The sequence below is a fragment of the Hippocampus zosterae genome, chromosome 14, assembly GCF_025434085.1.
Source record: "Hippocampus zosterae strain Florida chromosome 14, ASM2543408v3, whole genome shotgun sequence".
Taxonomy (NCBI): Eukaryota; Metazoa; Chordata; class Actinopteri; order Syngnathiformes; family Syngnathidae; genus Hippocampus; species Hippocampus zosterae.
Window position 1 is genome coordinate 20,597,399 of NC_067464.1, and position 26,728 is coordinate 20,624,126.

At 43.3% G+C, this 26,728-nt stretch overlaps 1 protein-coding gene across 13 annotated transcripts in view; it reads left to right on the forward strand.

Moving 5' to 3' along the window:
• The window catches only part of kiaa1109 (KIAA1109 ortholog), a 109,174-nt gene extending 93,100 nt beyond the window's left edge, over nt 1–16,074 (forward strand). For all 13 annotated transcript variants that reach the window (XM_052085622.1, XM_052085628.1, XM_052085624.1 and 10 more), the window contains 11 exons: nt 1,118–1,360; nt 1,958–2,111; nt 6,160–6,317; nt 6,442–6,631; nt 6,740–6,957; nt 9,924–10,175; nt 10,256–10,459; nt 10,772–10,966; nt 13,167–13,301; nt 14,914–15,079; nt 15,243–16,074. In XM_052085622.1, coding sequence (XP_051941582.1) covers nt 1,118–1,360; nt 1,958–2,111; nt 6,160–6,317; nt 6,442–6,631; nt 6,740–6,957; nt 9,924–10,175; nt 10,256–10,459; nt 10,772–10,966; nt 13,167–13,301; nt 14,914–15,079; nt 15,243–15,459 — 2,132 coding nt within the window. In that variant the 3' untranslated portion in view covers nt 15,460–16,074. The remainder of the gene's footprint in view (nt 1–1,117; nt 1,361–1,957; nt 2,112–6,159; nt 6,318–6,441; nt 6,632–6,739; nt 6,958–9,923; nt 10,176–10,255; nt 10,460–10,771; nt 10,967–13,166; nt 13,302–14,913; nt 15,080–15,242) is intronic.
• Nucleotides 16,075–26,728: the final 10,654 nt, after the last annotated feature.

Sequence of the window (26,728 nt, forward strand, 5' to 3'; positions counted from 1 at the left end):
TAAGTCCAATAAAACCAGACACACGTGGTCTCCAGAGTCATTTGCCAGGAGGATGTCATTAGAAACGCGTAACAGGGCTGACTCCGTGCTATGCATCGTCTTGAAACCTGACTGGAAGACCTCCAAGATGTTATGTTCATCCAAGAAAAGTTTCAACTGCATGTGCACCACTTTTTCCAGAATTTTGGAAATGAAAGGCAGTTTGGAAATGGGCCTGTAACTTGACAGCACATCTGGATCAAGGCCAGGTTTCTTAATCATGGGTTGGACCACAGCATGTTTAAACTGTTGGGGAACTACACCAGAAGAAAGGCTGCTGTTGATGATATCCAAGACCGATGCGCATACACTTGGGAGAACCTCCTGAAAGAAGCGTGGGGGAAGAGAGTCGCAAGGGGAGCCAGATGGCTTTGTCTGGCGAACTACATCCTCCAAAAGCGCCAAGGACAGAGTATCAAAAGAATTTAGTACAGCTAAACATGGAACATGGACAGAGGGGTCAGATGCGGTATTTGAGACCGGAGTCCTAGCTGTAGAGACCTTACCAATAAAAAACTGAAGGAATCTGTTGCACATCTCGGGTGAAGAATCCGAGCAAGTAGGCAGACAGGGGGTTTGAGTACAGTATCGTTTTAAATAGTGCGCGTGGGTTGTGACGGTTAGCTAGAATAAGGTCCGACAGATATTTTCTTTTGGCCTCTTTTACTGTGAGCTGGTAGTTACGCCAGCAGTCTTTCCAAATTTGATAAGAGACATGCAATTTGTCTTTTTTCCACTTGCGTTTCATAGCACGTTTAAACCATGAAAGGCACATGCAATATTATTGTCATGTATTTTACCGTGATATTTTCTTGATCTTTGTTGGACTTTCAGGAATTCATCAAATATATTTTTTTTTAAAGTTAAGATCATTTTGGGGCTTTTTTGGCGATGCTCCAAAAAAAACACAAAATCAGTGAAGTTGAAGTTGAGAATTGCAAATAGGTGGAGCAGCATTGTATACTGTATACCATCCTGACTTTTCTTCACACAACTTTGTGTTCCACATTGTTATCTACCACATTACCGAGTCTGTTCTTTATTTAACGCATCTTGACCTTTACCTCGTTTCATTCAGCCTCTGGCCCTGCCACCCCCGACTCGTCTGAAAATATGACTCAGCATCTGTCTCCCGAGTCCAGCCGCAAAGCTTACTGGAGGACCTGGGATGGCAGCACCGGGACACACATGCCTCAGTCCCCCAATGTTTTCTCCGAGCACACCACAGGAAGCACCATGTCCCCAGGCGGCCTTGGCCACCTTAAGTCCCCTGCACCCGGACGAACCAGAAGTGTGTCGGATTCATCTGCACCAAGAAGAGGTGATCTCACACTCTGGAACTCAAAAGGACTTTGAGCACATAAAGTGTATCAAAAAGCATTTATTTTTAGTCTGCGTTCTCACTGCAGCTCAATCCCGATTTTTAAAAATGTATTTATTCACCCCACCCCTACTCCAGCTGCAACACGCATCAGATTTCTCTTTTTTGTTTTATTCATACAATGTGAACATTACACGTCCCTTTTTTTCCAAATCCGATCTGCGGCTCTTTCACATATGGATATAAATCTGATATGTGTCCGATGCGTATGAACGTTCATCAGCACACAATCGAACTATACGTCATCACAAGCCTAAATAAAATCATAAAACCTCCGTAAACACTGCGCCACGTGGAGCCATCAGTGAGTACGTGATGCGTGTTATGCCCTGAGCCTAAAAACAGGTGACTAAGTTACTTTTTCAGCATCTAATTGAGCAAAGGTCTGCCATTCAATCGATCCGCAAGTAGCGATTCATGAATATGCAGTGGAACACTGTCCAGCATCAAGAACAACCTTTGACCAAGTCAACACTGCAATATGAACAGAATTCGATCCTCCGCTAACCTTACTTATCTTTTCATATTCTCATCCAGATTCAGTGACAAAAACATCCACTCCCTCATTTAGTAAAAATGGAAAGGCAGCAGGGCAGCAGGGGGCGCCATGGGAGACACTTGTGGTGTTTGCCATCAACTTGAAACAACTCACCGTTCAAATGAACATGAGCAACGTCATGGGAAATAACACGTAAGCTGTTAATGTTTCTTTTCACATCTTGAAGCAAGGATGACTCTGTCGACATGAAATGATGCCTGTCTTTTACACTCCTTTCTATTCTTTATTCAGACTGTATGTCTGCATAGATTGTCAGCCAGATGGGTTATCCGCCAGGGTTGGAAGAGTTGCTTAAAAATGTAGTCCAATAGTTACCAGTTACTTAATAATAATAATACCTTTTATTTCTAAGCGACTTTCAAGACACCCAAGGACAGTTTACAAAACAGACAAAAACAATGAAACACAGTACGGGTTGAGCAGCAGCAGCCAGAAGCGCCAGCGTTCACTCAACTCTGAAAGTCGGAAGAAACCAAAAGGGAGGGAGAGGGGGAGAAAAAAAAACACGCTCAAAATGAGGATAGTTTGAGTGAGGTAAAAAACCTCCTTCACAAGCATATGACATTTAGAACAGGTCACAAGACATGAACAATGAAGGCAGTGATACAAGGGCATGTCTGCGCGTGTGATCGTCTGCTTGTGTGTGCGTGACAGGCCTATCTGCTACGGCAGGGGTGCCCATTAGGTAGATCCTGATCCTACCGGTAGATCTAAGACAGGTCCCAAGTAGATCCGAGGAGTGTCGAGGAGAAAAAAACCAAACAACCATTTGTGTGTCTTTGACCATGTTAGTAATATATTTTGTGTGTTAATATACACTGCACACTAATCATCAGTCTCATTTTCACACAAAAAAAAACATTTAAAAAATAAAATAAAGCAGGTAAATCTTAAATTTACGGTGGCGCGTGATTACGTCACCGGAAGTTGTTAGCGCTCAGCATTTTGCAATTGCAGCTTGTGATCAGAGCTGTTGCGCTCTATCTTTTATCGTCATGATTCTCATTCAGAGTTTACTGCGTGTACAATTCACCGAGGGCACGAGCAAAGAATAGGAATCTGGGAGGGCCCAGGAAAGCACTTTAAAACGGTACGTGTGAGCTACGATAGTTAACAGGCTGCAAAAGTGCGTGGCATGCCTCCGTTTCAGGCTGTTTCTCATCATGGCGTGCGCGCGTGTGTGCGCGTGCCGGTAAGGGTAGATCCCGGGATGTTAATTGATCGAAAAGTAGCTCTTTGGTCCAAAGAGTTTGGGCACCCCTGCTACGGCAAGGTCATCTCATGGAGACAGTCCTGGCTTATCAGACTATGGCCGAGAAGGAGGGGGGTGATGGTTGGGCACTAGCTTCCATGCGTACTTTCATCAGGGAAGGTCGAGATAGCAGATGTTTTTGTTTTTTTTGGTAGCAGGCAGTCCAAGAATTCCAGACAGCCTTGAAGTCCGTGGTTTGTGTCTCTCAAATGACGTCGATCAGCCAAATCCGCGATTTCTTTGAATATTTGAGCACGAATTCCAGTTTCACCAAGTTGTTGCCCATCTTGCAGTGCCGTTCCAAAGCCGCAGTGTGCGGTTGACCACAGTCTGAGTCTGAGTGTTGGACATCCGCACTTTGCCATCCTTAGACCGGCAGCCTCTTCCAATAGAGCCGCTCCCGTCGGTTGAATTTTCGATAGATCAGGAAACTGCTAGCGCCAAACAGCGGCATACCTGTTATCCGAAGGCTGATAATAGAGATGTCTTCCACATTCTCAACGGACAATAATGACAGGCACACCATTCTCCACCTCCTCCAGGGATCTAGGGTGTACCCAGCAGCAGAAGTCCCCGAGGAGCAAGTAGTCCCCACACTACCTGCTCTTCTCGTCAAGAAAATTTTGTCGATGGCATCGAGAGACCAGACAACCAATTCCATGTTTGTTTTTAGGATGAAAATACGACAGGAGGCTAGGAAAGTTAGACAAAAGACAGCACATGGACTGAGTCATTAATGTAATCCATTAACGATCCTCGTTAATTGATTACGATCTTCGTTAATGGATTACAGAGTAATCCATGTACCATAATACTAAAGTATTGTTCCTTGATTACCTTCAGTTACATTTGTATTACTCTTAAAACCACATTTTCTAATCGAGACTAAAGAAACTGAACGTAAATATAAGATGCCATATAATTGTCTAGTCTTTTCTTTGTTATAAATGTTTCATAAAACTATTTTAGCCAACAAGATGCTTTCGCATAGCTTGAATTTACACATGAGATCGATGCATATCTGAGTCACATGAACAATTTTTCCTGTAGCAATATAGACCACGGCAACAGGCATCAACAGAGCTACAGTGGTACCTCTGCTTATGAAAATAATTGGTTTTGGAAGAAATTTCTTCATTACAAAATTTTGTAAGTAGAGACACGTTTTCCATGAAACTGCCCTAATTTGTTCCGAGCCCCCCCCCCCCAAATTCAGACATAAATGTTTCCTAAAGCATAAAAATGCATCAAAATATGTAAAAAATACAAGTTCCAATTAGATGATTTTAGCACAATAAGTGAGAGTTGTGCATAATGAAAAAAAAATAAAGAATAAAAATGGTCATCTAACTTTTTTGCCCTCTTTAGTCCATGTTCTCTCTCAGAAGTGGTTTTTGCCTGGCGTTTTGTCAACAACTGATCCGTTTGCTTTTGTCGGCTTTTAACAATCCTTCGAAAATGTCTGAGCCAAACATCAGCATAGTGAGCGATTGCCTGACCAGTGAACGCTTTTTCTGGGTGATTCACGTTAACATAAAACTATTGGAACGTCTCATGGCCTGAGGGGCGAATGACGAGAACGCTGCATTGACACATATCTATTCTACACACACAGACAAATAGGGTCGAGATCCCTCTTAGCCAATGTGATGCCAGGATGATCCTCGGAAATAGCCAATTGCAGAGGAGCTATAATGTTGCATTCAGGAAACTCGGAGCTGCGAGTAGCAGTCCGTCCTTTATTTTTACCTTTCGTATCTTGAAATCTCTTTCGTAACAAGAGGCAATATTTTGCTATTGAGACATTTAGCAGCTTGAAAATTTTGTATGAAGAGACGTTTGTAAGTAGAGGTACCATGTATTGTTTAACATCACCTTCCCAATTCTGCACCTTAGCATCATCACACCGTCACAAAAATACAGTATTTTTCTGAATTTGTGTTCCAGCAGCAGTATTCGCAGATTTGCAAATTGATAAAACATTAAATGAGCAGAGTGCTCGGTTGATGATTGTGATCCAAAATCCCAAAGTGTCTGGGATTGCCAGGGTCCACTTTTGTTCCAAAATGTCTGCTTGTGTAACGATGCAGTTAATGGCGAATTTGACTGTAGATAAAGTTTAAACTTAAGTCGGAATTCCGGAAAAGCCTTCCATCATATCTGAGCTGAGGGTGCACTGATGAGCTCGGCAGCCATCATAAAGTTAAGAAGCACAGAGATGTGCAAGTTTCTCAGCTGGGAGGTCAAGTCAATTTTCCTACTCCTGTAAATGATTTAGATTCTCAGAATATTATCAAGAATAACACACCGGATCAGCAGTTTTGTTGTGGTTAAATTTGTTTTTCACAAGAATCTTTTTCAGCTTTAACTGAGGCAGTGTTCAAGAGATGCTTTAATGCAGGGGTCTCCAACGTGGTGCCCGCGAGCACCAGGTAGCCCGTGAGGACCACACCAGTAGCCCGCCAGTGCTAGGATTGTGATTTGCTCGTAGAAATTATGATTTAAAAATGCAAACATTGCCAGTATTATAGATTCTATAGCTACCTATTTAGCTATCTAACTAGCTAGCTACAGTATACATCTAGCTAGCTAATGTTCTAATATTATTAAATGTAAATTGTACAAATGTTATTTCAGACGTGTATCAATTTGGTAGCCCTTCACACAATCAGGACACATGAAGTAGCTCTCACTCTCAAAAAGTTTGGTGACCCCTGCTTTAATGTATTACTTTCAAATTCAGTCTACACACAAAAGCACAAAAGAGCAACCGCTAAGCTGGTCTGTGATCGTCAACAATGTTAGTGTCAGTTACTGTTACTGCTGACCTTTTTCTTTCCACTAACCTGAGCGTTTCTTACTCTGGAAATCATTTATGATTCATAGAGAGTGCTTGTGTATTATTCAGCAGCATTGTTTCCCCTGCAGCTGGACGACCAGTGGTCTGAAGAGCCAAGGGCGGCTATCTGTGGGTAGCAACCGCGATCGAGAGATCAGCATGTCTGTCGGCCTGGGACGCTCCAAGCTCGACTCCAAGGGCGGTGTAGTGGGTGGCAATATAGACGTGAACACCCTAGAGATGGTCTGTAAGTAAACAAAAACAACCTACAGCTTATTGGGAAGCTCTTGTTACATTGAAACTTAACCTGGAGCCACAAAGCTTTTACTGGAAATTGAGAACAATTTGAAAATGTGTGATTGTTTCCCTAGCACACATCTCTGAGCACCCAAACCAGCAACCAAGCCACAAGATTCAGATCACCATGGGCTCCACCGAGGCACGGGTTGATTACATGGGCTCCAGCATCCTGATGGGAGTTTTTAGCAATGCCGACCTGCAGCTCCAAGATGAGTGGAAAGTCAACCTGTGCACTGTTGATTCCAGCATATCGGAGAAAAGGTATGATATGGTCATCGGAACAATGCAAATAAATCAGCTAGTGTGCTCTTCACTTGATTAGATACAGCGGGGCAAGCTAGTAACAAAGCTTTCCTCCCTTCCACCCAGTGAGATCTTTATCCATGGGGACTTGCAGTGGGACATTTTCCAGGTGATCATTTCCCGCTCCACCACACCGGACCTAATCAAGATCGGCATGAAGCTGCAGGAGTTTTTCACTCAGCAATTTGATACCAGCAAGCGGGCCCTCTCCACGTGGGGCCCTGGTCCCTATCTGCCTCCAAAAACCCCAGTTGTCAACGCAGAGAAAGGAGCGGCAGAGCTGTGTAAGTATTCCCTTTTGCCTGTATTGCTGAATGAAGTTTTGAAAGAACAATCACTCGGAAAGTATTGAGTCCTGCTAGTCACCGGAAGGATTTCATAACTAATACATTTCGATTGTAACCAATGACCCAATTTAGATATGCTCCATTTTTAACTGCACAATTTATACATGCATAGCTCTACTCATTTTTCCAAGGAAGTATTCCTAAGAACCGATAAGCCAGTCTTCGACGCGTACCGAAACAATACTGCCACTTTGACATAAACCAACTACTTGTGATTTAATGGCGAGGGAATTATCCATCACCTTCTATGTTTGAAGTCACTTGTTCCTGACTGCAGAGTCACGATATGGGAATAATTATATCTTGGACTATACAGTCAAATGAAAAACAACAACAACAAAAAAATTCAAGCATGACAGTTTACAAATTGCTGTTGCATAATTACAACGCGCCGAAGCTACATCAGCTAATATAAATCCCGTAATACATCTTGAACAAATAAATTAATTATAATGATATTACCGTAACACTTTATGTCCATCTGTGTTGTGATGTGTTGCACTGCTTACCGATATATTAATATGAACCATAATTGTGGGTTTGCTTTTTTTGCAACTTGCCTTTGCGTGAGTAGTTTTGGGAGTGTTAGACCCGAAGACCTAATTTGGCTTCTTGTGATTGTTCTCCATGTGACATAGCTGCTATTCCTTGACATGACTTGCACAGTGCCTGCGTCTGGGAGAAGTGTTCTTCCCTTCTTCTGAGTCATCCCATATTTTAGACGACTATTCTTTTCAGGCACAAGTTGTTTTCATCCTCATTAATCTGCCGTTGCTACTTCCTCTTTCCACGGCTGCTGAGCTGCTCACTGGATGTCTGTGGGTCCGCTCTACCCAATAGAATAGCACGTTTTAAGGACACATCTGTTTGGTCATTCAGATAAATGCCACCATGTGCAGCAGATTACACTAAACCTTAAGAAAGTATTACCGTATTTTCCACACTAAAAGGCGCACTGGATTCTGAGGCGTACCTTCACCGAATGGCTTCTTTTGTAATTTTTTTCATGTACTGGATTATGAAACGCGATCTACAATGCATCAATCAATACAATGCTACGCTCAAGGAAATGCAAACAGAAAGATCAGATGTCAGTAAAATATAGGAGACTGGACTGTCTCAAAAGTGGATAAAATTCCTTTGTTGTGTATTCACAAACGAGGAAATCACAAAATAAATTCTGTATGGGGGCGATAGAATTTATTTTGTGATTTCCGCGCTTGATTTTCTGTTTTGATGCATTATTTTAAATTTTCATAGTTTCATTGAAGTAATCGTTAATTTACGTTTTTCGGAGGCGGTCATGAACGCCTCTCGAGTTGAATGGAAGGAGAGAAGGCACAGAGACGGACAAAGACGTACTTGTATTTGTTGAGACTGTGAAAACCATTAATAAAGTGTGCATTTAAAAAAAAACAACACCACAGCTCTCCTTTTTTAGGAGCTGCAACACAAACTTATTAAAGCAGCGACACAGTTCACTGACAGTTCACTGACATAACATTGACTCGTTAATGTTGAACTCTCTTGCTGCTATTTTATTGCCATGTTTCCAGCAAGGAACCATTTCAGGGTCGACATATTACCATCATGACCATACGCGAGGCGCACCGGATTTTAAGGCGTGCTGTAAGCTATAAGAAAATGGAAGACTTTTAGGTGCGCCTTTTAATGCGGAAAATACGGTATTTCATTGCACGTCTTTTTGAGGAGAGTATTGCAAGTAGCCATCATTTCCATAATTACACAGGGTGTCCATAAAGTCTCTTTACCATTTTAAAAATGCAGTTGATTAGATATTTTATTCAGATTTTTTTGTATTGTATTCAGCGTTTATGAAAGTATTTTTTTTTACCTCTTTTAATACACTTCTACATGGGCACCATTAGTTGCACGAAGCACATCAAGACGGTCCTCGATTTCTTGCCATGTTCGCTGTAGCATAGCCTCATCAATTGTGGCAATGGTATCAGTAATCCTTTGCTTTCGGTCAGTAATGTCCCTTATCTTTGTTCGATACTCAATATCTTTAACATAGCCCCATAGAAACCTCGATATCACTCCCCTGGACTTCTAGTCCAGGGGAGTGATATCGAGTGAACGTGGCGGCCACGGAATTGGCCCATCCCTTCCAATCCACCGGTCTGGAAATGTTTGATTGAGGAACCCACGAACATGCAGCCCTCAATGTGGTGGTGTACCATCTTACTGAAAAATGATGGTTGGTTGAAGGTCATTCAGTTGTGGTGACATATACAGTATTCAGTTCAAAGGTCAAGGTAAACATTTGCAGAAATGGATGTACAGTTGAAGAAAAATGGACCAATTATTCGATTGCACTTGATCCCACACCACACTTTCACCTTGGGCAGTGTAATAAAAATTTGTAATAAACACTGAATACAATAGACCAAATCTGAATAAAATATCTAATCAATTTCATTTTTAATACAATTTTGAAATGGTAAAGAGACTTTATGGATGCCCTGTATATATTTTTTCATATATTGTGCAGTTCCAATTGGGTTCATTTGATAATGGCTAACCACTACCAAAACCTTCAAACAACACTACAAAATGGCAAACTCACTACAGGGCCATATACGGTGGATAGGGAATTGTTCCGAACGCAGCCGTCGGGACATTGGAGGATGCACGGCGAGAAATTATTTTAAAAATAATAAAATAACAGATGCTCTTTACATTGGATTGCTTGCTCTCTTGCCTGCAGATAGACACTGCAAATACTCCACTTTGAGGCATGAGAGGAGGCTACTGAGAGCAAATGTTGCATCGTAACATTGTATTTTGAGATTTACAAAAGATAAACTAGGGTTAGTAGAGTTGAGACAACCAGGCAAATAGTGTTCCCTTCAAGATGATCACCCTTTGTCCCATAACAGACATGGATGCCGCGCATCACCGTCACTGGCCCGGGGTGCTGAAGGTCATCGCGGGTTGCCACATATCCCTCTTCCAGATGCCTCTGCCCGAAGACGCTGTCCAATTGGGTGGCTCCATGAGCCTCCATGGCAATCACATGACCCTGGCCTGTTTCCACGGCCCTAACTTCCGATCCAAGTCGTGGGCTCTCTTCCACCTGGAAGAGCCCAATATCGCCTTCTGGACGGAGGCACAGAAAATACTGGAGGATGGTGAGAGAAAGCTTTCATTCCACCAACCTCTTATCATGCCCAAGATGCCACCTGGCTCTACAATCGGTTTTCTAACACAGGTTCCAAAGACGATTCCACATACATTGTTCAAACACTGGACTTCCATCTCGGTCACAACACAATGGTGACCAAGCCCTGTGGTGCCCTGGAAAGCCCGATGGCCACCATTACCAAGATAACCCGGCGGCGGCACGAAAACCCTCCACATGGAGTCGCCACGGTGAAAGAATGGTTTAACTACGTCACCGCCATGAGGAATGAAGGTGACTCTGATTGGTGGTTTTCCTAATGATCTATGATCAAATCTGATTATAATTAAAAAAAAATTAACAATATTTTTTAACTGAACATCATCACAGTTGAATTCATTAAACAAGAAAAGGAACACTGATTTTGCCTAAGGATTACATTTGGCTTCTTCTTAGAAACGTGATGAATAGCCCCTTGTAAGATCGCCCTTCAGTCTTTCTTGAAGTAGACCATCTTTAATACAAAATAGCTGAGATCACGTGAAGAAAAGAAAAGTTTTACTTTCAGCTAAACGGAGTCCTGACTCTTTTGATCACTCACTTCAGAGTTGAACTTGCTAAGGAATGTGGAAGCGAACAACCCAGAGAGTGGAGCTGCTGCCAAAAGCTCCAGTTTGCTGAGTAGCTTCCGCAGCAACTCCAGCTACAACCACGAGACTGAGACCATCTTTGCCCTTCCCAGAATGCAACTGGACTTCAAGTCCATCCATGTACAAGATCCTGATGAGCCTTCTCTGTCAGGTGGCGTGCATTTTCAAAAATACATTTCAAAAATACTATTTTAAAACTGTTTTCATATATAGGGTGTATTGCATTTTATATACAGGTGTGTGTGTGTGTGTGTATATATATATATTAGAGCTGTCAGTTTAGTGCATTTTTATTGGCATTAATTTAAATGAATTTTAACGAGATTAAACATTTTCTCGCGAGATTAACGCGGCACACGTCACAAGCGGATGTTACGTTGCTCTATAAATACACCAGAAACAAAACAACAAGCGCGCTGCCGAAGTCCACGCCCATGTCTGTTTTGCCAGCCACGGCAGTGCGAGACACCGAAAACAGATACTTAAAGAGTTTATGAATGGAAAGTTTACATTTAAAAAGTCACCATATTGCTCCACTGACAAGACCAAAGTTATCTGTTCTTCTCTCTCTCTCTGTATCGTACAGGTATACGATGTATGCCACTGACGCGATTGTTACTTGTTTGGAACTATTTTGTGCGGAAGGTTACAGTGGTCTGTTTCCATATAAATAGAGAGGATAGAGCTTCTCTGTGTTCGTCTGACAGCGACAGTGCGCTACAGTGGTAGCGACCTAGCGAAAGTAAAATGTCTCCATTGTTGTCATTGAACCAAGTGTAGTCATTCGAAATGAGGTCTACACAAAACCGTAGAGAGACTTCCGCGCAAGAAGGACCAACACAATCAACATAGCCTGACTGTGTTAGAGGGAGTGAACCCCCCCCCTTTTCAGAATGGTTTGCTCCTGCAGCACGGGGGAAGTGTTGTCCTTGTTTGTACGGCCGGCAGTTTTGAATACAGCGGCACATAATGAACACTGGTGTCTCGTTATTCTTCAACAAACATACAGAAGCGGGTATACAACCATTGTTTAAATCCACTATAGGCTGAGTACTAGTGTACCTTAGATGTGCACTTTATAATGTTATATTGCTCTGTTTTGATTTCATAAAAAAGCTGTTAAAGCAGCTGTTGTGTCACAAAATATTTTTTTCACCGTTATTGATGGACAGTAATATTGTGTGAGAGATTATGTGTGAATAACTGCACCAAGTGAAAAATGTTCATGTAAAATTGAAAATCGAAATTTGTTATTTCAGTAAATATTTGCATTTGGCACATAGAAAACGGATCTAAAAAAAAAAAAAAAATTAATCGTGATTACTCACACATTTTTTTTTTATCGTTTCTGAATTTCCTTTGACATTTTTGACAAAAATGTAAAAGGAAATTCAGAAACGATAAAAAATGTGTGAGTAATCACGATTAATTTTTTAGTTCATTTGAGTTAATTATGACAGTTGCATTTTTAATTAGATTAAATATTTTAATCGTTTGACAGCTCTAATATATATATATATATATATATATATATAATCCGTTCCAGAAGGCTGTTCGAAAACCGAAATAGTTGAAAACCGAAACCACACTCTTCTTAAAATAAAAATGTTTACTGAACACATCTGCTCGCGATGGAAAGCAACACGAGGAAGCGTCACTTCCTCGTGGAAGGAAGGCGAGAGGAGTCAAATGGTGCATTCAGGTGCGCTCAGTTCGTTCGAGAACCGAAATTCGTTCGTCATCCAGGGCATTAAAAAACTTAAATTTTTGGTTGAAAACCGAATTCGTTGAGAACAGAGACATTCGAAAACAAGGTTTGACTGTGCATATATAAATGGCGCCACTTTTATGTAAATTAGCCCTTCTGTTACACACCTAAAGTTACATAATAGTCAAACAACTCAAACAACTCACTCGCATACATTTTTTCGGAATAATAGAGATGACAAAAGACTTAGTTGGTTGTTTGATTTCATATTTGATGGGAGGGCAGGCATTCTAGAGACCCCTCTACTGTATTTTTTGTTCGGCAAGCAATTAATAAAAGAATGGTCCCTTTAATCTTTTCAGGGACAACGGTTACTATGTTATCATGTAAACATGTTACAGGATGCATGAAAGGGTTATTAATATGTATTCCTGTGAGGAAAAATATTTTCCAAAGTGTGAGAAAGCGTAATCCTGGAACAGGGCCTCCACAGTTTCAAGCCCTCGATCAGTTCCAGTGACCGCCTGTGTGTGTTGTTTTTAATCGTGACTCAATTTAAAGGTCACCTCAATCCCATTGCTGGGAGAGTCGATTTTTCCAACATGTCAATGAACATACGGTCTGTACGTTTGTGTATTCCTAGATTCCAACAGCAAACCAAAGGTAGAGTGCAGCGTGGTGACAGAGTTCACAGACCACATCTGCGTGACTATGGATGCCGAGCTCATCATGTTTCTTCACGACATGGTGTCTGCCTACCTCAAAGAGAAAGAGAAAGGTTTGTGGTCAAATACGCAGTACCCACGAGTCAACCACCAAAGTAAACACCTCAAGAGCGATAACTGCCGATTGAAGGTTTCACAGAAAGGTTCCGTCTTCTTCCCGGCAAAATGAGGAAACAATATCAGGCATTGCACACATCTGACTGTGTCTGTGCGCGCGCATTTGCGGGTGCGGGTGTGACGAACGAATAAAAGGGGGTAGCCAAGTGTTATATTTTCACGCAGCAGTACGGTTAGAAAAAGTGACATCATCTACATTTTGATCAGTTTCTCTTTCTCAAATGATCAAATTACCACTATTAATTAGGGCCAGACCAATAGCAATTTTTAAGCCAATTTTTGGCAGGTGAAGAAAAAAAGGTTTTATTTTATCTTAAACTGTGACTTTAGATTGTGTGTAAAATAGTGACATCCTGGTCAGCTGCTTGCACAACTAGCATTGTTGACCCCAGGCATTGTTTGCTAAAATTAAGATTTGCTTTGTTTTGAATGGCAGATCTGTAGAATGACCTTATAAACCCCATTTCATGATGTCTACCTGATTATTGAATATATTTCTGTGTTATAAATAGCAGGGTCAGTGTCAAATCGGCCCATCAATGGATTAATCGGTCAGGCCCTACAATTAATTAAGATAAGATAAGAAAACCTTTATTTGTCTCACAAAAGAGAAATTCCCAATTTACAGCAGCAAATTGTGAGAGGGAGAAGTAGAAGAACAAAAAATTACATTAATAAATATAAATATAAAAGGCCCTACGATTGCCTGGCAACCGATTCAGGGTGTCCCCCCGCCTACTGCCCAAAGACTGCTGGGATGGGCTCCAGCACCCCGCGCGACCCTGGTGATGATAAAGCGGTTCAGGAAATGAATGAATGAATAAATATAAAAGCATATTAAAAATGGGTGAGTGGGGACGAGTCCAGGTTTTCAGGTCTGTCTGTTCAATATCCTGACAGCAGTCGGCAGGAAAGAGCAGCGGTACCTCTCATTCTTGCGGCGAGTGTGTATCAGTTTCTGGCTGGAGGAGCTGCCAAGTGGGTCAGGGTGGCCTGGAGTGTGTGGGAAGGTCTGTCCATCATAGCTGTTAGCTTAGCTAGCATCCTTTTGTTGACCAGAGTGTCCAGGGAGCAGCCCAGGATAGAGCTGGCCCTCCTGACCAGTCGGTCCAGTTTGTCTCTGTCTCTGGCTGAGATGCTGCCTGACCAGCAGACTATGCGATCATGAATGGCTGAGGCCACCACAGAGTCATTAATGATCTTAAGGCGTGACCCCTGAACTCCAAAAGACCTCAGTTTTCTGAGCAGGACGCTCTGCCCCTTCCTGATCCATATTGTTATGATTCATTGCGGTATTGACATTGTGACCATTGAAGTTGTACCTCTGCGTTGCTCTTTTGATTCTCTAGCTGAAACGAAAAAGGTGAGAGGTCAAGCTCTTTGTTCACACCAATCCAGGCAAAGAATAGAGGCTGCTTTATTGCATACAAGGTTTTCTATTCACATCCAGAGAATACAAAGAGAACATTTGTTAGAGGAGAAAATGAGGTCAATAGAGCGCGGGCAAGGCAACAGTTGTACATGTCTTGGTCTTCACTCTCTCCTTAGCCCTTTTCTTCCCACGGATGTTTGTGGCTCGGCCAGGCCAGAAGAGCCCCACGGCCGTGCACGATAACGGCTCCACAGACAGGGACAAAGACGACGGCATCAACTACACGACAGTGGACTGGAGGGAGTTCATGTGCAATACCTGGCACTTGGAGCCCACTCTCAGGTCAGTTGGCATTCATCTCCTTATACATACACAGCTGTGCGCGTGCGCACACACACACACACACACACACACACACATACATTCATTTTTTTGTATCCTTTTTCAAGCAACCCTATGGAATATTCAAATTTTCAATGAAATCTGAATTTTCCGCTCACTTCAGGCTCATCTCCTGGACGGGCCGCAAGATCGACCCAGTGGGAGTGGACTACATCTTACAAAAACTGGGCTTCCACCACGCCAGGACTACCATTCCCAAGTGGCTCCAGAGGGGCGTGATGGACCCACTGGACAAGGTGCTGTCGGTGCTCATCAAGAAGCTCGGCACAGCCCTGCAGGATGAGAAGGACAAGAAAGGCCGAGAGAAAGAGGAGCACTAGCGCCGCACCGGACGCCAACACTGGATGGCCGTTTTTCCTTCCGTTCTTTTCCAACGTGGCTGAGTTGAGCATGGCTGTTGGCTGCTGTGCGTCACCAGCGGCAGCTGTGACTTAGGCTTTTGCAAGGATGTCATCAACGCGGATCCTCTTTTGGAAAAGAGCAGCAATTAGCATCGTATATTTTGGTTGCTTTAATGGTTCCAACCCAGCCTTCTGACATGATACCATCTGGTCCTTTTGGGAAGGCTTTCCAGTATTTAACGAGAAATGATTTCTTCAAACATTGCCTTTTCTTTGTTTCCCTATGGAACACATGGTAAATGATGCTTTATTGTCTTTATTTTATGTTGGGTTTAATCGTTTGGATTTTTGTTTTCCCCTTGATGTGAACAAAATGAGCACTGGGCGATTCGGGCATGATCTGTCTTCAGGACATCAGGGAATCTGTTATTATTATTATTATTTATGGATATGTGAAATGGAAATCTTGTAACATGAATTAGCTTGATGTGTCAAGCTTGTTTTGTTTTTAGTCGGTGTATATACCGGTAATTACATTTCGTAAATGTGTTGATTTCCTAACTTAATAAAATAATGCCATTGGATTTTATATAAGTGTTCTGCATTTTATTTTTGAAAGGCTCTGAATTCCTTCACAAGTTTTAAGGTACTTTAAGGTATTTTAATTACAGTTGTGGATATAAAGGGTGTTCCAAAAGTCTTGGGCATATTTTGACATTCAATATCTCGGAAACTATTAAGGATATAAAAATGCATCTGGTAAATTCAGAAAGCTTGTAATCTCAATTTTTACACGGAATGTTCAAAGATGGCGGTCCGGTAGTCCAGTGGTTAGCACGTCAGCTTCACAGTGCAGAGGTACCGGGTTCTATTCCAGCTCCGGCCTCCCTGTGTGGAGTTTGCATGTTCTCCCTGGGCCTGTGTGGGTTTTCTCCGGGTACTCTGGTTTCCTCCCACATTCCAAAAACATGCATGACAGGCTGATTGGGCGCTCTAAATTGTCCCTCGGTGTGAGTGTGGGCGTGGATGGTTGTTCGTCCCTGTGTGCCCTGCGATTGGCTGGCAACTGATTCAGGGTGTCCCCCGCCTACTGCCCGAAGACGGCTGGGATAGGCTCCAGCACCCCCCGCGACCCTAGTGAGGATCAAACGGTTCGGAAAATGGATGGATGGATGGATGTTCAATGTGAGCACCAATGGTCACACGACACACATCAAGCCGATAGTCACATTCTTGCCAAACGCGTCCCAGCATTGCATTGTCAATGGTTGCAGCAGCTTTTGTTATTCGTGCCTTCGGCTTAAAGCATAAGCACCCATCCGTTATGACTTTATCAAGCCATCTCACTATGGACTTCCATGGTGGCTCCTTTCTGAATTTTCTGCGAAGTGCATGTCCATGATTCAGTTTTTGCAAATTCAAGCACACAAAAGGCCTTTTCTGGTTGAGTGAACGCCACTAATGGGTCTGAAAAGAAATTAAAAAACCAATAGCCTTACGAAAAACTTAATGTAATTACTGTAGCTTTAAAATGGAACAACTTTTATCTTACTACCATTCATAGTTAAGGACTTGCGGACTTTAATTGTGCCCAAGACTTTTGGAACTACCTGTACATTTAAATGGCTGATAAAATGTCCCCTGCAATTTCAAGTGGCCCAATGATGTCATCACCAAGGTTACAGCAGAGCTCGCACTTGAAATGGACTTATGAGCTTTCAAACATCTTTAAAAAAAATTCATTGTAGGAAAAGCTTTTTTTAGACCCACAGATAAAATGTGGTCTTTAAATTTGTTGAGCCGTGCTCACTGAAAGTGACGTCACAAACTGACAACATTGGACAAATTATTTTATGCTTCTGCTTTTAGCACTGGTCAACAGCAAATTTTAATTAGAGATGGCTTTAGGTGTCCCTCAACATATTTTTGAAACTGATTTCAAAATCAGCACATCAGCGATTCAATCTATAAAAACTTGTCCCGTATGTATTTTACTGTGCATTCTAATTTCTGGTGATGACGTTTCAGAAAAAATGCACGTGTTGCTCATCGCTTCATTCCAAAATATTACTAATCATATTACTATTGCATATATATTAATTTTCTATCATTGATATGAAAACCTGATGTGCAAGAGAAAAAAAGGAACATTTGGAATCGGCGCAAAAAAAATATCTTGAAAGGTTTACTCGCATCTCTGATTAATTTGTGTCAGCTAAAAACATTTTAAGGTTTATTGCATACTGTAGTGTCAACAGAGTTTACGTAGCTTCAAGCTTCAATATCCATTTTCCGAACCACTTGATCCTCACTAGGGTCGCGGAGGGTGCTGGAGCCTATCCCAGCTGACTTCGGGCAGTGAATCGGTTGCCAGCCAATCGCAGGGCACACAGAGACGAACAACCATCCACGCTCACATTCACACCTAGGGACAATTTAGAGCGGGCATGTCCAAAGTCCGGCCCGCGGGCCAAATCCGGCCCGCGGTCGAATTTCATCCGGCCCTCGGCCCCCGTCATAAAATCAGTGCCGTCTGGCCCGCAGGTTGGGCGCAATGGAACACGTGTTGCATTGACTGAGGTCTCGTAGACTGGTGAGTGATGTTTCATAGAGTACTGCTTCCCTCTAGTGGCTAAATGAGTAATAGCATTCACTAAATGAGTAATAGCATTTAGACACTAGAGGGCATCACTCACGAGTTAACAAGACATCACTCCGTGTTTATATTGACTGATATGTCATATTTCAAATTCCTGTTTCAAATGAACCAAAAGAAATTCTTAAGATTGTTGAAATTAAAATTAAAATGGAAATGTGAAACAGACTGGCTTACTAAAATTTGTTGAACAATATTGTTGTTCAATGTAAAGAATGTCAGCCAAGGTCGGCCCCCCGACATTTTACCACATAAAATCTGGCCCCCTTGGCAAAAAGTTTGGACACCCCTGATTTAGAGCGTTCAATCAGCCTGCCATGCATGTTTTTGGAATGTGGGAGGAAACCGGAGTACCCAGAGAAAACCCACGTTGGCCCGGGGAGAACATGCAAACTCCACACAGGGAGGCCGGCGCTGGAATTGAACCCGGTACCTCTGCACTGTGAAGTCGACGTGCTAACCACTGGACTACCGGGCCGCCCTCAAGCTTCAATAGCGCAACATAAAAAACAAACATGGATTGTAGTGCAGTATGCAGTCAAGCCGAAAGGGAATCACATCAGATCATGTTGAGTGCAGGAGTTCCCCAAAGTTCAAGGGACGTGAATACTTTTACAAGCCACTATATTTGAAGCAAAAGTGTGTTGGCTGCATTAAGATGAAGGCCGTTTAATGCTGCTTGTCGAAAACTGTCAATGTTTGGAGTATTTTGATGGTCACTTGTCCATCAATCCATCCATTTTCTACCGCTTATCTGGGGTTGCGTTAATAGGGGCAAGAGCTTTAGTAGGGGAGCCCAGACTTCCCACTCCCCAGCCACTTCTTCCAGCTCTTTCCGGGGGATCCCGAGGCATCCCTATGCTGCCAGCTGGGAGACATAGTCTCTCTCCAGCATGTCCTGGGTCGCCCCCGGGGCCTCCCGCCGGTGGGATATGCCCGGAACATCTCACCAGGGAGGCGTCCAGAGGCATCCTAATCAGATGTCCGAGCCACCTCATCTGGCTCCTCTCGATGTGGAGGAGAAGCGGCTTGAGTCTGAGCTCCTCCCGGATGACAGAGCTACTCAACTTATCTCTAAGGAAGAGCCCGGACACCTTGTGGAGAAAACTCATTTCGGCCGCTTGATTCCGGGATCTCGTTCTTACCACAGGTCACTCGTTTCATTTTCAAAATAATATTTCTTGAAATACTATTTTCTTTTTCTCATAAAATTTCATTATTCTCCCAACTCTCCTTTTTTTCATAACTTCTCAAAAGTTTGTTCTTTAACATTGATAAAAATATGGAAATAAATACATAGTGAGGCCCAAATACTCCTTTGAAGTTGGATAAGACCTATGTTTAGCCAACATATGAATTACCATTAATTTAATTTAATTATACATGAAAATTGAGGCCAAGATTAGCGACGACGAGACTGGGTGATGTCGTTGCACTTCAAAGCTAGACAGGGAACATGAAGGGAAAATCTGTACATTAAAATGAATTTAGGTGGAAACAAAGAATTTTGGACTTGCTGTTCGCAATGCATTATAATAGAAACTACTGTCATTCCGAAAAGTGCAAATTCGGTTTGGTTAAGTAGTGTTAGTTAGCCTTTTCTTTTTGAGGGGAGTTTGATTCATGTCTGCTTTTGTTGGGAAAATGAACTTGCCGTGTCGCCTGTTACAGAACATCCATTTGAATAAATACAAGAGTTTTTTGGGGGTGGGGGCGCGATTGTGTCTTGCTGTATGTGGAAGTCGACAACCCTTATCTAACCGTTTATTAAGGCCAACTGAAAATGTCATGTTTTTATTAGAATTCTTCCTCATCCCTTGCTTTCTGCAGGACTTTATTAATACACGAGTGTGACTTTGTGCCAGCTCTTATCTCTTCAACTGTGCGATATCCCCACATGCCACTAGCCATGTCGCACTTTTGGGTTTCATGCTTTTTTTTAAAATTTTGGACTTCAGTTGCAGGAGTGGCAAAGGAGCACAATGTGAAGAGACGGTGCACCTGAGTTTCTTAGCAAAGGTTATTTTAGTAAATGAGAAATAACAAAATAAGTAAAAATCCATCCGTCCATCCATTTTCTTCTTATCCTCACAAGGTTCGAAGGGTGTGCTGGAGCCTATGCCAGCTGTCTTCGGGCAGAAGGCAGGGGATAACCAAAAATCAAATGGGGAAAAAACATTTTCATTTACAAAAAAAAAAAAAAACCCGAAAATCTGCTTTTTGAAAAACAGCTATAACTTTTTTATGGGCTGTAATTCCAATATTGGCCATTAGATGGTGGCACCCTATTTCTTGACCCTGTGTACTGTACATATAAAAGAAGAAGTTTTCAAGCAAGAAGTAGGCCAACAATATATCAGGAGGAGCCTTGATTGTGCTGTAAATTCTAGGTCATTATTACGTAAATTCAAGTCAAATTTATTGTCAAATATGGTCTATGTGCAACATACAGCAGAGGTGAAATTTCTTTCCTCTCAACCACACGAGTGAGAGGAGCCACTGCGGGTACCCACACCGCCATCAAAAGAACAGTTAATGAAGTGTAATTTGGAATTCCCTCTCTATTCCTGTAGGTGGCCTTAGAATGTCCACTTGGCGTCAGTAACACGATTCTATTCTATATTTGCTGGTCAGGGAGAATCCAGTTTCAGCAGTGTGTGCAATCCTATAATAGGGTAAAGTGGCTGTTGTCGTCCATCACCAACAGCACTGGTCAAGATCTCCTTTTTTAGGACTGAAGTAAACTAGTAGATTGAAAACCGCAGCTGGTGCACAAAGCCATGACATCAGCCCCTTGCCAGGTATAAAAGATACGGGCCTGACAGGGGAGGGGGGCTTTTTTACATCCATGCCTTGGGCCACTCAACTTTTTGGAAAGACTTCACTCTGACATTGGTAGAATAAAATCTTTTCCCAATCAGCCGTGGTCCCTGAAGTGCTCATTCGTCGGGAAACAGCCACCGATCACCGAGTGTTTTTTGAAGACCAGCGAAGCAGCAAAAACCATATACCACATTTTTGGCGTCAAGAACAGGATTCGTGTTCTCCAGGGGACCGTCCCGTCCGCTCTCTCCGCGAGCATCCAGCGGCCAGCCGACGACCTGTTTTGAGGTGAGTTGCTTGCACTCAAAGTCGCCGCAGCATGCTCGCTCTTGGAAAGGGGGGGAGGGAGCGTTGTCCCCCGCACGGAGGACAGTTAAACGGATCTGATGGGGCCACGGCGGGCTCCAGGGAAAGTTGTCTCTCCTAGTCAAAAGCCGTCATAATGCGACTTTTGAAGGGGGAGTGGCCCCAAATAGAGACAGCGAAAGAAAAGTAAAATAAAAACAGGAAAAATAAATAAAAAAACAATAAATAAAAAGGGAACAGTAACAAAACGTTTTGGGAATTGTATGCATGACATGTCTGGTGAGAATGATAAACGAGAAGAAATAAACGCTCCAGGGAGGGCGAATGTGAAACAGGACAGGTTGTCGAGAACAACGCTGGTCGGCTGTCACGAGAAGAAAATAGTAGGAAGTCCCATAAAACGTGGACGTGGAAATTAGTCGTTTCAGTGGTCCCGCGGAGGATCGAAATTTTAGCTGTGTGATTGTGGCGGAAACACGGGTACGATTGAACTATGCTGCGACAAGATACGGGTGAATCCACACGGGCCAGGGGCTATAGCCGAGATGTCCGGTGGGAGCCTAGTCTCTGCCAAAGTCCAGCGCAAAAGGGAGGTTGCGTCGACCGCGTTTGGCTAATAGGAACGAGCGCAACCTTGGCATCCGTACCGTGAAGTGTGAGAGTGGATGAAGGAAATATCCGGCCAGCCACGGACCTGTGGGCCGAAGAGAATGATGCGCGCGAAGCCACGTCGTTTGGGCACTGATCGAATTAGAGGTGTATGTGAGTTATAAGGCTTGTCAATTTAAATGCTGGTGTAAGAGGCCCCCAGGTAAAACGAAGGACTGGCGGTTTTTGAATATTGATTGAGCTGATACGATCTGCTTGCGGTTCGATTCATCTATGGGGACGTGTCATAATAGCATACAAATCTGTCAAAGTTTGATAAATTTGAGCCTGTACAGACCGCGTTTGGGAAATAGGTGCTGGACGGCATTGTGTGTGTAGAGAAAATCCCTCTGTGTGAAAAAGGGAAAACGTGGCAATGAGGCCTCTGGAATACAAGGATTGGTATACCTTGGGGGGAAAAAAAAGTATTTTGTGTGCACACTTAAGTTAAATTCTGCAGAAAATAAAGGGGAAAATATAAAGCGCTATTGGAAACGAAACGAAACGAAACGAAAGTTAAGTAAGACGTGCGTATTTGTCAGTGCATATCTGCACTGTTAAACACCAAACTGCATAGCCGCAGTTGGCAAACAGCAAAACGTGGAATGGACTCGAATCCTGCTCTGTCTTCTTTGTTTGTGAGTGTCTGTGCGTGCAGAGATGTGTGGGATCCCTGTGTGTGTGTGTGTGTGCACGTGTGTGTGTGTGTGTAAGTGTGTGTATGTGCGTGTAAGTGTGTGTATGTGTGTGTGTGTGTGTGTGTGTGTGTGTGTGTGTGTGTGTGTGTGTGTGTGTGTGTGTGTGTGTGTGTGTGTGTGTGTGTGTGTGTGTGTGTGCGTGTGTGTGAGTTTACCCATGGGCGTGTGTAGGTGAGCGTGCGTGTGTGCGCGTGTGCGCGATCGTGAGTAAGTGTGTGTGTGCTCTTGAGTGCGAGTGAGTGAGCGTGCTTGTAGAAGAAACGAATGGAATGGATAGGATAGTGTGCTTCTCGGTGCTCTGGGGCGCGTGCCCGCCTGCGGTGCCCGCTCGGGGAGGGGAATCTGGCTTCGGGGGCGGGACAGGGAGTGGCCAACCTGTACCTGCCCACCGTGTTTCAAGGCTAGGCACTCCCCGTGTGGGTGACGTGGGGGCGGGGCGTGGGGCCAGAGTTGTGCCCATTTCGGGGCCGACCTTGCTGGTAGCGAGAAAATGTGACAGGATGATGGGGGGCGGCATGTTGAAGGAGCAAAAGAATGCATGACCAACTGTGGAGGTCCTGAGGTAACTGAAACCCAGGAGAATTAATGTGCCACAGCTGTCTAACAAGAAACAAGAAGCACGGGAATGCTACCTAACGACACTAATATAGATGTGCATGTATGCATCTCAAGAAAGAGTGTGGCCCCTCATAAATAATACGAGGGTCAGCTAGCGCCCCCTACACCCTCTGGGAGCAATGAGAAATTGGAGTTGCAGAAAAGCCCGACTTGTTAATTTAAATTAAAGACAGAATGATAAAATAAAAAAACAATTATTGATATTGCTCTCTGGGGCTCTCCTCAATACTTCTGATTTTCTGTTTACATAAAAAAAAAACCTGAGAACAGGCATTGCATAGCAGACTGACTACAGACTGATCATCATAAACTTGTGAACAATAGTTTTTCAAACAAGGTGTCATCTCCAACATAAGTTGAGTGCGGGTACAGAAATAGCGCGGACGGAATACACCGGATCGAATATCAATTGAGACAGCCGGTCTTAAGGGGTCCATCTGAGGTTGGCAAAATCGTATGTGCATTGTTTAATTGATATTGTTATCTGCAATCAAAAAAAAAAATAAAATAAAAAAAAATGGGGGAAAGGAAATATGCTAGTCCAATGGTGACCACCCCCATCGAGGTAGTGTGGAGAAACTACCCGCTCATTAAGGGGGTTAAAGAAATATCCAAAAAATGGAATAAAAGATGGCCTGACATCGAGAGGCCTTGGCCGGTGGAAGGGACTTTTAACAGGGAAGTAGTTGAAACTATACGTGTACTAGTGTCAGCTGATCGAGGGGCAGAACGTCACATTAAACAAGCTCTGAGAGATGGCCCACCGGAATCAACTCGCACAAAGCAAGACACCAGAGGGGCACTTTAATCATTGTGTAGGCTCCACAGGCAGGTTTGTAAGCACAAACCTACAGGAAGGGGGATAACACATACTAGCCGTTTTACTGGCCCCCACCCGAATCCCTTGTGTGCCAAGCTTCCCCCTGATCTGCCCAGGGTGGTTCATAAACAATTGGTAAAAGTAGAAAAATGTATGCAAATTAAACAGGATAATGAAAGCATGAGTGTTTGGGATGCGACCACTTTTGTAACTAAGGAGACTGAATTGACGAGGCAAATATTGCTGGATTTGCCTAAAATTGACTATGACATACAGTTGTGGGCAATAGACTGGCTTAAGAGTAAGTATTTACCCAAAGAGATTATGGACCTATTAGAGGGAATAGCCTCTTGCAAATTGACTAGGTTGAATGATAGAAAATCAGACGCGCTGAGTTCCATTTATCCAACAACATTGGGTCCTTCACAACAATTGGCGTTTGAATTGCTATCTGAGGTACACCCAATGACTTATTTGGTTAATTGTATGGATGCTTGGGTGACTGTCACAGGACAGGACCCCAATAGTCATCCATTGAATCAGGCTTTGTTCAGGCAAGCAGTGCTGGGGGGTTGTCCGTCTGATGTGCAGAAAATGATGACTAACTCTCCCACTCTCCCCACTTCAGATGACGTGAATTGGCAAACTCATTTCCTGTATTATGTGCAACAATCTCGAATGAGAGCCGAGGAAGAGACTGAGAAAACATCCAAGCTACAAAACGACTTTTTGAATTCACAAGTACAAGAGGCTAAGAGAGCCTCCAGTAATGCATGCAAAAAAGAGAAACTTGGGAGATCTAATCAAATGTCAATCAGTGTCTCTCAACAGGCTCCACCACGGCTGATCACACCCACACCGCAGCTCCAAGCCACACCTCAACATTACGGCCTGCCCACAAGGCAGGGCCGAGACGCATGGCTGGGGGGAGGTCTGAGTAGGGAAGGTGGGCGTGGACGAGGAAGTCACGGGAGCCAAGCTGGCTGTTTCATTTGTGGTGATGTGAATCATTGGACAAGGAAATGCCCGCACCCCCGGCACCCACCTGTTCATCAATCAGGCTATGATCAACAAGCTCTGACTCCTCCTCCGCAAAACCAACAACATTGACAGGATACGGCACCCCCACATGGACAATACCCATCTGCTCCATGGGTAACGGAATCCCCAACAATAGGGATCACTGCTGGCCTCACTGAAAGACTGTCATGAACTTGGACATGCTGGACCACACTTGCTCCCAATGCCTGCTGATACAAGGCTGACTGTTGCTAAAGTCAGCTGATGACCCACCACTGAACTCTGTCTTCCAACAGTATCGGCTTTGGTCTCCTTAGACTTCCTCCATATGACCTTACCATCCGCTGATCGGTCCTTCCCACTGCACAATGCTTTTGACAAACTAGAGATTGAAATTTATCGCATGGCCTGGTTGGGTGAAACACAAGGCAATTTGTTTAATGTTCCCTCCTCCTCAATTATTGTAGGTCCTGAAGGGTGTGGCAGCCAGAGTGGACCTGTCAGAGGATCTCATCTCATTGACTGGTATCTAGGCCTGACATGGCCGCGCCGCTCATATTTTTTTGCCGTCTACTCAAATATCCAAAAATTCTCAGTCGTACACCTTTTTTGTAATCAATTTAGCTAAGGTTTTTTCCATATACCACTTTCAGAATCGTATAGGGAATTTTCTCATTCTCTCACCTTGGAGTTAAATTTTACCACACTCGGTTGCCCCACGTATTCGATTTTGTCTTCTGGAATTTTTATCCAAGTGCTTAAACAGCTACTCTACTCTTTCCGACATACGGATGGCGTTGTGCTTATTCGGTATAGTAATGCATCATCTAAGATTTGTTGTTTGGATGCCACGCGGTGGCTCCTTTGACGTTTGGCTTTTTGCGGTTTCAAACTATCGCATGTGAAAATTACATTTATATTTTTGGGGAGACTGAACACATCAGAAGGTACAGCGATGCCGGTTTCTTTTGTGCAGCCTGGTCTAGCTGATTTACTTAGATGTTTCTGAAAAAGAAGGTTCTGTTTCTCTAGTTCTTTTTCAGAAAAGAGAGGGGAACGTGAACAACAGGGAAGTAAAAGACTAATTTTGATGAATTTTGACATACGTCAGCATGCATTCATTCATTCATTCATTCATCTTCCGTACCGCTTGATCCTCACTAGGGTCGCGGGGGTGCTGGAGCCCATCCCAGCCGTCTCCGGGCAGTAGGCGGGGGACACCCTGAATCGGTTGCCAGCCAATCGCAGGGCACACATAGACGAACAACCATCCACGCTCACACTCACACCTAGGGACAATTTAGAGTGTTCAATCAGCCTGCCACGCATGTTTTTGGAATGTGGGAGGAAACCGGAGCACCCGGAGAAAACCCACGCAGGCCCGGGGAGAACATGTCAGCATGCAATTGGACCCAATTGAACAAAAACATTCAGCATGCATCAGATATGCGGCTGCATGAGGCAAATGTTTACAATAAAAAAAATTTAAAAACTGCCACAGGAACATCGATTCAACATAGTGAAGAAAAAACAAAGAAACAAAAACTTAGAGAGGCTCTGCTAAAACCAAAAGAAGTAGTTATTAAATGCAGGACACATATTAGAAGGATTTTTCCCACATAAAAGCAGGAAATGACAAAGCAGACTAGATGACTAAAG